At 46.1% G+C, this 14,510-nt stretch overlaps 1 protein-coding gene across 1 annotated transcript in view; it reads right to left on the reverse strand.

Annotated features, from left to right (window-relative positions):
- cusr (Copper-only SOD repeat protein) overlaps window positions 1–14,510 on the reverse strand; it is a 124,313-nt gene that overhangs the window by 31,366 nt on the left and 78,437 nt on the right. The window contains exons 4-7 of the mRNA XM_078223191.1: window positions 12,588–12,671; window positions 11,456–11,557; window positions 6,241–6,382; window positions 4,154–4,277 (exon numbers count right to left, since the gene is read on the reverse strand). Coding sequence (XP_078079317.1) covers window positions 4,154–4,277; window positions 6,241–6,382; window positions 11,456–11,557; window positions 12,588–12,671 — 452 coding nt within the window. The remainder of the gene's footprint in view (window positions 1–4,153; window positions 4,278–6,240; window positions 6,383–11,455; window positions 11,558–12,587; window positions 12,672–14,510) is intronic.

Here is a 14,510-nt window from a genome sequence, read left to right on the forward strand (position 1 = left end):
CAATACACCGGACTGGGAGGTGGCAAAGGATGAACGATCTGATCTGCTCCACCAGGGTAAGTGAACCTTAGAAGTCACAAAATCATAGAAACGCTACAGTGCAGTAGGAGGCCATTCGGCCCATTGAGCCTGCACTGACAACAATCCCACCCAGGCACTATCCCCATAACTCCACGTATTTACACCGCTAGTCCCCCTGACACTAAGGGACAATCTAGCATGATCAATCAACCTAACCCGCACATCTTTGCAGTGTGGGAGGAAACCGGAGCACCCGGAGTAAATCCACGCAGACACGGGGAGAATGTGCAGTCTCCACATTGACAATCTCCCAAGGCCGGAATTGAACCCGGGTCCCTGATGCTGCGAGGCAGCACTGCTAACCACTGTGCCACCCATCCTTCTCACTCCAAATTCCCATAAGGGCATCAGTCAGCCTAAGGGCTGGATTCCACAGGGATGTCACACCCGGCCAGCAAATGGGACATCAGCACTGACAATATGTCAGCTACTCTCAGAGCCCCAGCTCATGGTATCCTGCACACATGGTGTCTTCGTCTATTACTGAGAAGGGCTCAGCACAAGAGGCATGCACACTTCTGAACTGCTCTATCAGCTGTGGTGTTGACAGTCGATTCATCTGCCTTCCCGCAAGGCAAAATTTCCCACAGTGAAATGGAGAGGCCCAAGTCCAGAGGGGAACGCTGGCGTTGAGGACCCTCTCTCAAAGCAGCTGGCTGGAGAGGACAAAGATCATTCTTGCATGGAAGATGAAATCAGCCACCTCTCAATAAGCCAGTGAGAGTCCATCCAGTAAACAGCGGCCTCACAGAGACAATGACTGTGAGTGACCTATAGTGTAGCAGCTGTCTGCCTATCTCTCTCTCTATTCCAGGCAGCAGGAAAAATACATCCTCCAGAGTACTTATCCCCAGTCCCCAGGCTACCACAGATGAGAAAGCAGACCAACTGAATGATAAAGACAGTCACTGCATTCATCTGCACCCTCCAATAGCACAGATACACACATCTCATAGAATCATAGAATCTCTACAGTACAGAAGGAGGCCATTTCGCCCATCGAGTCTGCACCAACCACAATCCCACCCAGGCCCTATACCTGTAACCCTACACATTTACCCTAGCTAGTCCCCCTGACACTCATGGACAATTTAGCATAGCCAATCCACCTAACCACACATCTTTGGACTGTGGGAGGAAACCAGAGCACGCAGAGGAAGCCCACACAGACAGTGACCCAAGCCAGGAATCGAACCCGAGTCCCTGGCATTATGAGGCAACAGTGCCAACCACTGTGCCACTGTGCTGCCCTGTATGCCTTGAATCATTTTCAGATGCCACACATCTTTGAGAGCCCTCAGCACATTGAGGGTTGGCTCCTCGTTGATGAAGACCTGGCTGATGACTCCTTTTCATCGTCCACAGAGTGCATTTGAGGAGAGATACAATGCTTCACATTCAACCACAAGACCCTGAATAGAGTAGACTACTGGCCTCTTGAAGATGTGTTTCAGATGTTTGGACCAATCAGACAGGGCTGTCCAATGCTAACCACAGAGGATATCCTGCATCATTGTTGGTTGCTGCATCTCTGCACAGCCTAGCACAGCAAAGGGGGGATTTTCAACATGACAACATGGAGGAGCTACACATCTGCTCGGATAATGAGGACATCGAAGGGGATAAGTTTGAAAAGGGCAGGGATTTTGACGAGCCATGAAGATGCCATTGCACAGGATGTGGAAGTGTGATAGCACTAGAGGGGATGCAGAGGAGGTTCACTAGGACGTTGCCTGGGATGGAGTATTTGAGTTATAAGGAGAGACTAGATATACTTGTATTGTTTTCTTTAGAGCAGAGAAGGCTCGGGGGGACATGAAGTTGTACAAGACATTGGTGAGGCCACACTTGGAATACTGTATGCAATTCTGGTCACCCTATTATAGAAAGGATATTATTAAACTAGAAAGAGTGCAGAAAAGATTTACTAGGATGCTACTGGGACTTGATGGATTGAGTTGTAAGGAGAGGCTGGATAGACTGGGACTTTTTTCTCTGGAGCAGAGGAGGCTGAGGGGTGACCTTATCGAGGTCTATAAAATAATGAGGGGCACAGTTCAGTTCGATAGTCAATATCTTTTCCCAAAGGTAGGGGAGTCTAAAACTAGAGGGCATAGGTTTAAGGTGAGAGGGGAGAGATACAAAAGTGTCCAGAGGGGCAATTCTTTCACACAGAGGGTGGTGAGTATCTGGAACAAGCTGCCAGAGGTAGTAGCAGAGGTGGGTACAATTTTATCTTTTAAAAAGCATTTAGATAGTTACATGGGTACGATGGGTATAGAGGGATATGGGCCAAATGGGGGCAATTGGGATTAGCTTAGAGGTTAAAAAAAAAGGGCGGCATGGACAAGTTGGGCTGAAGGGCCTGTTTCCATGCTGTAAATCTCTTTGACTCTATGACTCTAACTGGTTAAAGGTGGGCAGTAGTTTCCCCGAAGAATTGATGCAGAAGTACTGTTATTACATATAGCACTTGGACTCAGGAATACAAATTATCAAATAAATCTCAAAATGTGTGCACAAACTATAATAACACAGATGAGAACTGTGACAAAATACAGGAAGACATTAATAAACTTGCAAATTAACTTTAATATAGGGAGGCATGAGATAGTACATTGTGGTAAGAAAAATAAGAAGGGCATTCATTGGTAAATAAATGTCTAAATGCAGTTGAGAAGTGGAGGGACCTGAAGATACGAATACACAAATCACTAAAAGTAGTGATGCAGGTTAATTCGGCCAAAAAAAAAGGCAAACAAAACACTTGGACACATTTCTCGAAGGATTGAATTAAAAAGCAGACAAGTTATGTTAAATATGTGTAAGGTCTTGCTTACATTTCTCTTGGAGTACTCAAACAGTTCTGTTCTCCGTCTTATAAAAAGGGGTATGGAGGCATTGCAGAAGATTCATTAAAGAATCATTAAAGATTCATTAATGAAAAGGTTCATGAGAATGATACCAGAAGTGAGGAGTTATACCTCTCAGGGGAAAAGTGAACAAAATGGGGCTGTTCACTCTGGAAAAGAGAGACTGAGGGATAAGGTGGTAGAGGTCTTTACGACTCACTAAGGATTCATAAAGTTAAAGTTTTTTAAAGTTTATTTATTAGTCACAAGTAAGGCTTACATTAACACTTCAATGAAGTCACTGTGAAATTCCCCTGGTCGCCACACTCCGGCACCTGTTCGGGTCAATGTACCTAACCAACACGTCTTTCAGAATGTGGGAGGAAATCGGAGCATCCAGAGGAAACCCACGCAGACACGGGGAGAACGAGCAGACTCCACACAGACAGTGACCCAAGCTGAGAATCGAACTCAGGCCCCTGACGCTGTGAAGCACCAGTGCTAACCACTGTGCTACCATTTTTACAGAAGACACTGAAAAGATATTTCCACTTGTGGGGGAGGACAGAATACTGAGCAAAACATATAAGCCAGTGACCAAAAAATCCAACAAGAAATTCAGAAGTAGCTTCTTCATCCAGAAAATGGGGGAATGGGAAATGTGCTATCACAAGAAGTAGACGAGGTGACTACATTAGTTACATTTAAGGGGAAGTTAGGTAAACCATGAGGAGAATTAATAGAAAGATATGATGAAGGGCGGCAAGGTGGCGCAGCGGTTAGCACTGCTGCCTCACAGTGCCAGGGACCCAGGTTCAATTCCAGCCTCGGGTCACTGTCTGTGTGGAGTTTGTACATTTTCCCCGCGTCTGCGTGGGCTTCCTCCGCTTGCTCTAGTTTCCTCCCACAGTCCAAAGATGTGTAGTTGATTGGCCATGCTAAATTGCCCCTTAGTGTCGGGGGGGGGTTAGCAGGGAAAATACGTGGGGTTATGGGGATAGGGCCTGGGTAGGCAGGCTCGATAGGCCGAATGGCCTCCTTCTGCATTATTGGGATTCTATGATGACATTAGATGAAGAAATTTGAGGGCAGGCTCATGTGGACATAAATACCAGCACGGTCTTATTGGATCCAGTGATTTGTTTCTGTGCTGTAAATGCTATGTAATACTGTGGACTACGTAACTTACTCTGAACTTTCCACCTTTGTCCAATTCTTACCTGCTGAATGAGTCCACTTTTGGATAAGTAAGTGATTTCATGGAATTTTGAGGGACAATGTCAGCACAATCCATCAAGGTTTTCTCAGGCCCTTTATTGTGAATCACCACTGATCTGCCCACAACTAGAAATAGGAAAACCAGTTGTAACATTATTTCACTGCAAACATGAAATAAAAACAGAAAACGCTGGAAAAGTTCAGCAGATCAGGTATCATTTGTGCAGAGAGAAACAACATTTCAGGTCAATGACTACAGCAGGTTCAAAGGGCTGAATGGCCGACGCCTGTTCCTCTTTTTTATGGTCTCTCCTCTGAACTTGAGTTAGGAAGATAGATCAGAGACATTGGGAGTGCTTTCCTTGGAGAAGAGAAGCATAGAAAAAGCTGAGAGAAGATATGATTGAGGTATTCAAAATCATGAGGGGTCTGGACAGACTAGATAGGGAAAAACTGTTCCCGTTGTGGAAGAATCAGGAATGATAAGGCACAAATTCAAGGTAAATGGCAAAAGAACCAGCGTAGATATGAGGAGAAACTTTTTCCATACAGCACCTAGTTAAGATCTGGAATCATAGAATCATAGAAACCCTACAGTGCAGAAAGAGGCCATTGGGCCCATCGGGTCTGCACCGACCACAATCCCACCCAGGCCCTACCCCCACATATTTACCCGCTAATCCCTCTAACCTACGCATCTCAGGATACTAAGGGGCAATTTTAGCATGGCCAATCGACCTATGGAATGTGCTGTCTGAGAGTGTGGTGGGGCATATGTTCATTCAGGCCATCCAAGAGGGAATTAGATTATTAACTGTAAAGGTTATGGGGGGAAAGCAGGATTAGGGAATTGAGTTAGATGATCAGCCATGATCGTGATGAATGGCGGAGCAGGCTCGAAGATCCAAATGGCCTCCTCCTGCTCCTATCTTCTACATTTCTATGTTTCGAAAGAAAGGATGTGCAGGATTACTGGGAGAAAGTGGAGGAATGGCACTAGGCACCCTGTTCATTGGGAGAGCCAGCATAGACATGACAGGCCGAATTGCCTCCTACTGTGTAATAAAAATTCTATGATTCTGTGGTACTTCCAGAAACTTTGCAGAACCATAAAACCATAGAATAGTTACAGCACAAGAGGCCATTTGGTCCATCTTGTCCATGCAAGCCCAAGCACTCCAGGTGCCCTTTCTAATCCCAACTTCCTGTACCCAGCCCGTAACCCTGTAGCTTACAGCACTTAAGGTGCAGATCCAGGTATTTTTAAAAAGAGTTAAGGGTCTCTGCCTCCACCACCAATTCGGGCAGCGAATTCCAGACACCCACCACCCTTTGCGTAAAAAAGTTCTTCCTCATGTCCCTTTCACATCTTCCGCCACTTATCTTGAATCTATGCCCCCTGGTTCTAGAATTCTCCACGAAGGGAAACAATTTTATCATGACCACTCTATTTCTTTCCCTCATAATTTTGTACATCTCGATCACGTTACCCCTCAGCCTTCTCTGTTCCAAGGAAAATAACCCCAACCTATCCAATCTCTCCTCATACACTTTTCCAGCCCTGGCACCATTCTTGTAAACCTCCTCCGCACTCTCTCTCCAGAGCGCAGGAGTTATTCAAAATCACCTTTCCCACAAGTTAGGAGACTGATCCTTTAAATTCATGTAACAGTCGTGCTGGAGCCCTCTTGCGGCTGGGCGCTTGATCTTTGGTAAGTGACAAGCAAATTCATTGAATGGTCCAAATTTGGAAAATGGGCATCAAAACAGCTGGTACAGCTACGGGACCTCAGGACAGCCCCACCTCAGCTGCTTCCTGGACACTGGCACAGGTGCCCATCACAACGCGACATGCCATGTGGACAATGCCAGGAGCAGCTGGCACTATGGATCTGAATTTGACTCCCTCTGTTCCTCCATACAAGTTATATGATAAATAAGTATACCAGTTACATTTTGCTCAGTAAAAGCATGCTTTACACATATAAACTATTTACATGTTAAAAAACAAACAGAATACTTCCGATCTTGCACTATCTGATGTTACGACATTAATAAACATATGTCCACATATTTGGCATGAACCTACCAGTGAAATCTCCATAAAGTGGCAGATGGACGTCAGTCTTTAAATCTCTCTTCCCGAGACTAAGGAGGCCCTGTTTGGATTCTAGATCTCCCACTTCGCAGTGCAAAGGATAGGCCGAGGAACAACTGGACAGGTACCTGGCCTGCAGAATAAGTAAAAAAAAGAATTCTTGATCAATTAATTTCAAATGATACCTGCCGATCCAGGATTAGAAGTTTATTTATTAATGTCGCAAGTCGGTTTACATTAGCACTGCAATGAAGTTACTGTGAAAATCCCCTCGTCGCCACACTCAGGCGCCTATTCGGGTAACACAGAGGGAGGATTTAACATGGCCAATCCACCTAACCAGCACATCTTTCAGTCTGTGGGAGGAAACCGGAGCACCCAGAGGAAACACACGCAGACACGGGGAGAACGTGCAAACTCCACACAGACAGTGACCCAAGCTGGGAATCGAACCCAGATCCTGGCGCTGTGAGGCAGCAGGGCTAACCACTGTGCCACCGAGCCACCCCACTCCCCAGTGAAACACTGCTGGTAGTTTTTCGACCTGCTTCCAAATGATAAATCTGAATGTGGAAACTAAGCACCATGGGTGGCACGGTGGCACAGTGGTTAGCACTGTTGCCTCAGCACCAGGGACCCGGGTTCAATTGCGGCCTCAAGTGATTGTCTGTGCGGAGTTTGCACATTCTCCCCGTGTCTGCGTGGGTTTCCTCCAGGTGCTCAAGTTTCCTCCTACACTCCAAAGGTTAGGTCGATTGGGCATGTTAAATTGCCCCTTGATGTCCAAAGAAATGTAAGTTAGGGGGATTAATGGGGTAAATATGTGGACGGGGCAGCACGGTGGCACGGTGGTTAGCACTGCTGCCTCACAGCTCCAGGGACCTAGGTTCGATTCCCGGCTTGGGTCATTGTCTGTGTGGAGTTTGCACATTCTCCCCATGTCTGCGTGGGTTTCCTCCGGGTGCTCCGCTTTCCTCCCACAGTTCAAAGATGCGTGAGTTAGGTGGATTGGCCATGCAAAATTGCCCCTTAATGTCCTGGGATGTGTAGGTTAGAGGGATTAGCGGGGCAAATGTGTGGGGTTGTGGGGATAGGGCCTGGGGTGGGAATGATGGCGGTGCAGACTCGATGGGCCAAATGGCCTCCTTCTGCACTGTAGGGTTTCTATCACATAAATGCTATATGGGGACTGGGCAAGAGTGGTGCACACTCAATGGGCTGAATGGCCTCCTTCTTCTCCACTGTAGGGTTTCTATGATCCATGATGATCATTTTGTAGAGCCACAGTGTTATCATGTCACCTACCATGCATGGGCATGTATCTTGTAGCACTACAGAAAGATCTATAAATTCAGACGTGTCCATAAACTGCTTACCTGAACAGTGAGGCCCCAGGCCCACCTGGTATCGGGCTGAGGCCTCAGTTCAACAGAGCTGGCACAGCTGTCAGCAAAGCATTATTGAGAAAGAGGAGCAACCAGGTCTGAGAAGGTGTTGTGGAGAAACGATAGAGGAACAATCAGAGGAAATTGGGAGCAACCCATATTGTTTTAATGTGGAGTTGAGAAAAGCAAGACTCACAATCGGGTTAAGTATATTTTAAAAGCTTGCAGCTAACTGGCGCCTGTTCAGCTGCGTGCAGACTTACTTTGCCCCTCAGGGCAAACTAAAACTGTGTTGGGTCACAAATAGGCATTAGCCCTTTCACTTGCACAGTGGAAAAGTAGTTTGGAGCTAATCGTTGGAACCAATAAGCAGAGGAAACATTTGGGTTAACCACTATTTGTTTCTCATAGAATTCGTACACAGGCAACTGAGGCAATGACTCCTGCTGCCTGAACTATTCCGGACCTGGGCACATCAAACTGATTTTTGGCTTTACCTATGTGGCGTTGTAATGACTCAGGAGGCCCGACTGGAAAGGAACATAGTTTATTACAGAATGCTAGAGTTTATTTATTAGTCACAAGTATGCTTACATTAACATTGCAATGTAGTTACTGTGAAGATCCCCGAGTCGCCACACTCTGGCGCCTATTCAGGTACACTGAGGGGGAAGTTAGCATGGTCAATGTACCTGACCAGCACGTCTTTCAGAGGAAACATGAGCACCCGGAGAAAACCCACGCAGACAGGGAGGAATGTGCAAACTCCACACAGACAGTCACCCGAGGCTGGAATTGAACCCAGGTCCCTGGCACTGTGAGACAGCAGTGCTAACCACTGTGTCGCTGTCATAGGATCATGGAATCCCTACAGCGAAGAAGGAGGTCATTCGGCCCATCGCGTCTACACCGGCATCAATCCCACCCAACCACGAATGCGGTGTACACACATTAGTCACTGCTGAGGCCAGTTAGCCGGCTGTCTCAATTAAAAAAGTAGGGCCTTCAACACGTTTATTCTTGTAAGCTTTTTCCCTGATTTCTTTTTGTTTCCAGAATCGTTGGAACTGATACGCTGTGGAAATATTTGGGTTAAACCCTGTCATTTGTTTGGCACAGAATTCACACATAGCCAATTGAAACAATGGACTCTGCTGCCTAAAAAACTCCCAAATGTCAAACTAATGACATGACATTGTCATCAAGAAAATAAAAATATGAAAGCTCTCCTCCATTTTGCTTTTCAATAGAGGGTGATTGCTTGCACTGTAATTCTCCGTTCCCATGTCCCAGTAAAACCTCTTCTATCTGCCACAGGCTTGCAGAATGTGGAAAACTTTAGCTCTTTAGCACGTGTGAGTCACACTGTGCTAACGTCACTCAGTAACTTCTCTGCAGTAAACCACTGACATTTTTTGATCCAATTATATTTGGATGCAGGCATTGGTTGTCATTAATGATTTCCACTGGTTTCCTGCTGCACAACTTTTCCACACAACACTTCAGTGAGATTCTAACACTGAGTACCGTTTCCCTCTGAAAAACAGGAAAGTCTCACTCTCAACCTCAGCACGCTTTGTTTCAAAACTTTGCCAAAGCTACTAGTCAGAAATGAGGTCTGTCTGTTCCTCTGTGTAAATTGCTGTTTTTTGCCAATCGTTTTGTTGACATTAAAAAGTTCACCGAGTTGATTCTGTAGATGCCAGGAGGGAGATACAGAGCAGATGGGATCCGCAGAGTGCTTAATAGCCTATAGCAGGAAGACGCGATACTTCATTATCTACACAAACAAAGGCATTCTGATCCCAGCTCAGGAACTGTATAAACATTAGAAGGTGGAAACTTGCATGAGAATCTCAGATTCACTGAGTATCACTAACCATAATATTAATACAATGATAGAAATGCTATGCGACATCATAATTTTATTATGTTCCAACAGGATATAATTCAGAGCTTTTAACAATCTAACAGTAATAATGATCTCAGTTAACAATTGAGGATGGAGATAAGGAGCAAGATTTTGTGATCGGGCCCCGACAGTGGAACCATTTCTGGATCTTGACCCCCACACTGCGGGGTGGTGAGGGGGGGGTGTGACCCCCACACTGCGAGGTGGTGAGGGGGGGTGGGGGGGGGGGTGCAGAGGGAGGAGGTAATTGCAACCCACAGTTTTCACCCAAGGTTGAGAGCTATTTGGCTGGAGAGCGGGTTTGGCAGCCAATTAGAGGCGGGGGCTCAGGATGGAGGAGGGACTCTTAAAACGTGGTCCAGATTTAAAGGCCTTTAATGTGGCAGCCGAGTTCATAGCACAGCCTCGGAGTGAAGGGACCACTCTTCAGGACCGAGATGGGGAGGAATTTCTTCAGCCAGAGGCTGGTGCATTGACGGAATTCATTGCCACAGAAGGCTGTGGAGGCCAGGTCATTGAGTGTATTTAAGACAGAGGTAGATAAGGTCTTGATTGGTAAGACAATACCGGTAGACAACGGCGGGAGGCATTTCGCGAGGGACACCGGACGCAAGTCTTCCAGGCTTTTTTTTTTAGCGCAATCAGCTCCGTGCCAGAAATCAGCAAGGAGCTGATTATCACATGGAAATTTCATTGAAATATGCTTAGTGGGTCCAGGGCAGTATTCACCAGGTCCGCTAGTCTAGTGTTTCCCCCACCCCCACCCCCCACTGCCGGGAGTGGTTCCCACCAGAGGGGTTTACAACTGCCCCCCACTAACGGAGAACGGACATCCTCACCCTGCTGGTGGGAACAGAGGCCATTGAGACCCGCCCGGGAGGTCGGGGGCAAGGTTGGCGGGGGGGGGTATGCCCTTGGGCAATGCCAGCCTGATCATGCCAGCCTGGCACCTTGGCATTGCCCAAGAGGCAAATTGGTACTGACCTACGGACACCAGGGGCATGGCCTATTGGGGGCGATCAGTGTGGGGGGGGGGGGGGGGGGGGGGGGCGGGGGGGGAGGGGGGCCTCCTGCCACTCTGCAAGTGGGATCAGTGGGGGGGGGGGAGGAGATGATCAGGACTCGCCATCGGGGGGCGGGGGTGGTCGGGGCTGGGCATCAGAGGTCAGGGGGGCGGGGGGGGCGGGGGGAGAACATGGCTGGCCAGGGGTGAGGGGGGGTGGAGTGGGGGGGGGGTCCGGTCGGCCAGCGAACCAAGGGGTTCCGTGGAAGGCTAGCGATCGGGAGGCCAGCAATGGGGGGGAGGGGCCAGTGTGTATGCGCCAATCTCCCCACTGATGTATCAGCATAGTGCGCAGTGGCCCGCTCAGCACTATGTTGCTCGTCTCTCGGGCAGAATAGCCCACCACTTTTCAGCGCGAATCACGCTGAGGCACTCCACACTGCACAGAGTGTCGGAGATTCGTTCTGGTAAGTACGCTCAAAAAACAGGCAGGAAATACTCCAATTTTCCCGCCTGTTGGGCACTTAGTTTTGTTTTGGGAGAATCCTACCCATTGTGTGAAAAAGATTTTTCTCACATCACATTTGCTTCTTTTGCAAAACACTTTAAATCTGTGCCCTCTCGTTCCTATCAAATTAATCTGAACAGAGTGAGGGATTTATTTTACTTTCCGTGTAAAGTTCAACATGTTTTACTCAACTGTCATTGTAAACCAATAAAGATTTAGCAAAATAATTCCTAATTTTTCACACAAAGGGAAATATTTATTCCTTTCTGTAATAACACCAATGAATATTTTATTATTAAGAGAAAGGTGCCCAATTTCAATTTAATACCAGTACAATTTTAAATGCTTGATGTATTTGTTTTTTCTGTGTAAAGAGATTAAAAGGAGACGCCACTTACCCCTGTATCTATATTGTAAGGGTTATAGTGTCCTCCTACACCACTGCAGTTGTTGCTGAATTGTCGTTGATAGGTGTGAACATGCCACATTAGATCATCAGTCTATGGAATGAACAAATCTCATTGCATAATGTAGAAACCAACATATTTATAACCACATTATTAATCATTCTGCCCATACTTGCCTGCATGACTCCACCTTCAAAAAGTAATTTCTTGGGAGTGAAGAATTTTATTTATCCTGAAACATTATAAGAAGTCTTAGAGTGTCGTCATGCAGTTATTATGTTGCTGGACTATTAATCTAGAGGCCTGGGTGGTTAATCCTGTGATGTGAGTTCAAATATGACCATCATAGAATCCCTACAGTGCAGAAGGAGGCAATTTGGCCTGTCGACTCTGCACCAACTCTCCCACAGAGCATCCCCCGTAACCCTACATATTTTCCCATCTAACCCGCCAAACCCATACATCCTGGGACACTAAGGGGCAATTTAGCATGGCCAATCCACCTAACCTGCACTGTGGGAGTGTTTGGACTGTGGGAGGAAACCAGAGCATCCGGCAGAAACCCATATAGACACCTTGAGAAGGTGCAAACTCCACACAGACAGTCACCCGGAATTGAACCCAGATCCCTGGCACTGTGAGGCAGCAGTGCTAACCATTGTGCCACCGTGCCACCCATGCTGGATCGACCAGAGATGCAAAAATGATAAGATGAACGGCCTTTTCTCATTTCAGGCTGTCCTGCATTCTTAAAGCTTCTACCAAGGATGTTAACTGCAAGAATGAGAAGGGAAATTTGAAATAAATTTACCTGAAAAAACATCATCCAATTCAATATTGGCAAGAATATATTCATGTCGCAAACATTGGATTGTTAGATTAAAATAATTTAACAGCAGATTTTGCACAATGCATGTAGTGTTGGGAACACACTGGGATACGTTTGAATTCGACCGACTTTACCAAACTGTGTCTGGATCATTCATTCCCTTAACTAGAATCTGCTTTGCAAGGTGCACCTGATGAACTCATTATTGTTTACAATAAAAGTTAACTGCAGCAGTCTTGGGAATAATTTCAAGTTGAGATGAAAAGCAACGCATGGAATAATGTTGACACTTACACCACCTGCATTAGGTTCGGCTGGCTCAAGGGCTATTTCCATTGTTGTGTCATATGAACTTCCATCTGCAAAGACGCGTTGTGACTGCAAACAAATGGGAATGTGTGTTAAACATCAGCATTTCCAACAGGAAACTCTTAATTTCATCTTGTGTATTTCCTGCAATAAATCTTTCAGATTTTCAGTGAGGGAAGAGGAGGGGAGCTAAGGAGTTGTTCACTGTTCAGTGGAAGCAATATTGATCTTCTAACTTCAATACATTTCTACAACCGACAACCTCTTCACATCTCCAGGGGAGGTGATGACCCAGTGGTATTATCGCCAGACTAGTAATCTGGAAACTCGGCTAATGTTCTGGGGACCTGGGTTTGAATCCCGCCATGGCAGCTGGTGGAATTTAAATTCAATTTTTTTTTTAAATCTGAAATGAATGAGTTATTGATGGTAATTGTCAGAAAAACCCATCTGGTTCATTGATATCCTTGAGGGAAGGAAATCTGTCCTTATCAGGTCTGACCCACATGTGATTCCAGAGCCACAACAATGAGGTTGACTCTCAACTGCCCTCAGGCAACTTGGGATGAGCAATAAATGCTGGCCAGCCAATGACGTCCATGTCCCACGAATGAATTTTAAAAATCATTATTTTCTCAGCTTAGTTCCTTTTCCATTCAAAGCAACCGCAATCCTTCCTAATATGAATGATATTAACACAAGTAATATTGCTTTGGCACCTGGTTTGTCACAGTGGCCAGGGCCAGTAATCATTGGTTTTAAGGGCACAATTCTAGAGTCATAGAATCACAGAATCATACAGCGCAGAAGAGGCCCTTCGGCCCATTGAGTCCAAACTGACACATTAGAAACACCTGAACTCCCACCTAATCCCATCTGCCAGCACTTGGCCCATAGCCCTGAATGTTATGATGTGCCAAGTGCTCATCCAGGTACTTTTAAAGGATGTGAGGCGACCAGCATCTACTACCCTCCCAGGCAGTGCATTCCAGACCGTCACCACCCTCTGGGTAAAAAAGGTTTTCCTCACATCCCCCCTAAACCACCTGCCCCTCACCTTGAACTTATGTCCCCTCGCGACTGACCCTTCAACTAAGAGGAACAGCTGCTCCTTATCCACTCTGTCCAATTCTGTCAATTATCTCTCAATTAAGGGGAAAGCTACCTGATGCAAGCCAGGCCTAATTCACAGCTTACAATCGCGCCAAAATATATACGCAAAAAATAATTCGCATAGTACAGGAAAACTGAGCAAAATTCGACAAATTTCTTCAGTGAATTGTTTTAGTCACATCACATTGTGATCAATCACCCAAAACTTGTTATGTGCTAAGTGTCACACGTATCGAGTGTTTTGTTATTGTGAACGTTGGTCTAATTCTGACCAAAACCAAACTGAAATGTTTTCCGTTCCTCAAGAAACCCACTTTTCATTTAAGGGAGGGCAGTGGGAGCATGTACTTCCAATTAACAGTAACAACAACTCATTCAAAGTATTTCCAGCTCAGTGGATCACATGTACAGTTTTGAGACACATGATTTCAAGCTGCTGCAAAGATTAAAAACAAAAGAACCTACAAATGGGCGGAAGACTAGGCCGCCTGGCCCCTCAACTCCACTCCGACTTTCTGTAAGATCACAGCTCATTTTCTGTTTCAGCTGCACCATCCACTGTCCTCATATTGTCTCATTCCCTTGCTATCCCAAACTCTATAGACCTCTAACTTCAAAATACTCAGCAACTGAGTACCAACAATTGTCTGGGGCAGAGAATTCCAAATATTCACCATCCTTTCCATAAAATCCCTACAGTGCAGAAGGAGGCCATTCGGCCCATCGAGTCTACATCAACTCTCCGACAGAGCACCTTATCCGGGCCCTACCCCGTAGCCCCACATATTTACTCTG

The sequence above is a fragment of the Mustelus asterias genome, chromosome 11, assembly GCF_964213995.1.
Source record: "Mustelus asterias chromosome 11, sMusAst1.hap1.1, whole genome shotgun sequence".
Taxonomy (NCBI): Eukaryota; Metazoa; Chordata; class Chondrichthyes; order Carcharhiniformes; family Triakidae; genus Mustelus; species Mustelus asterias.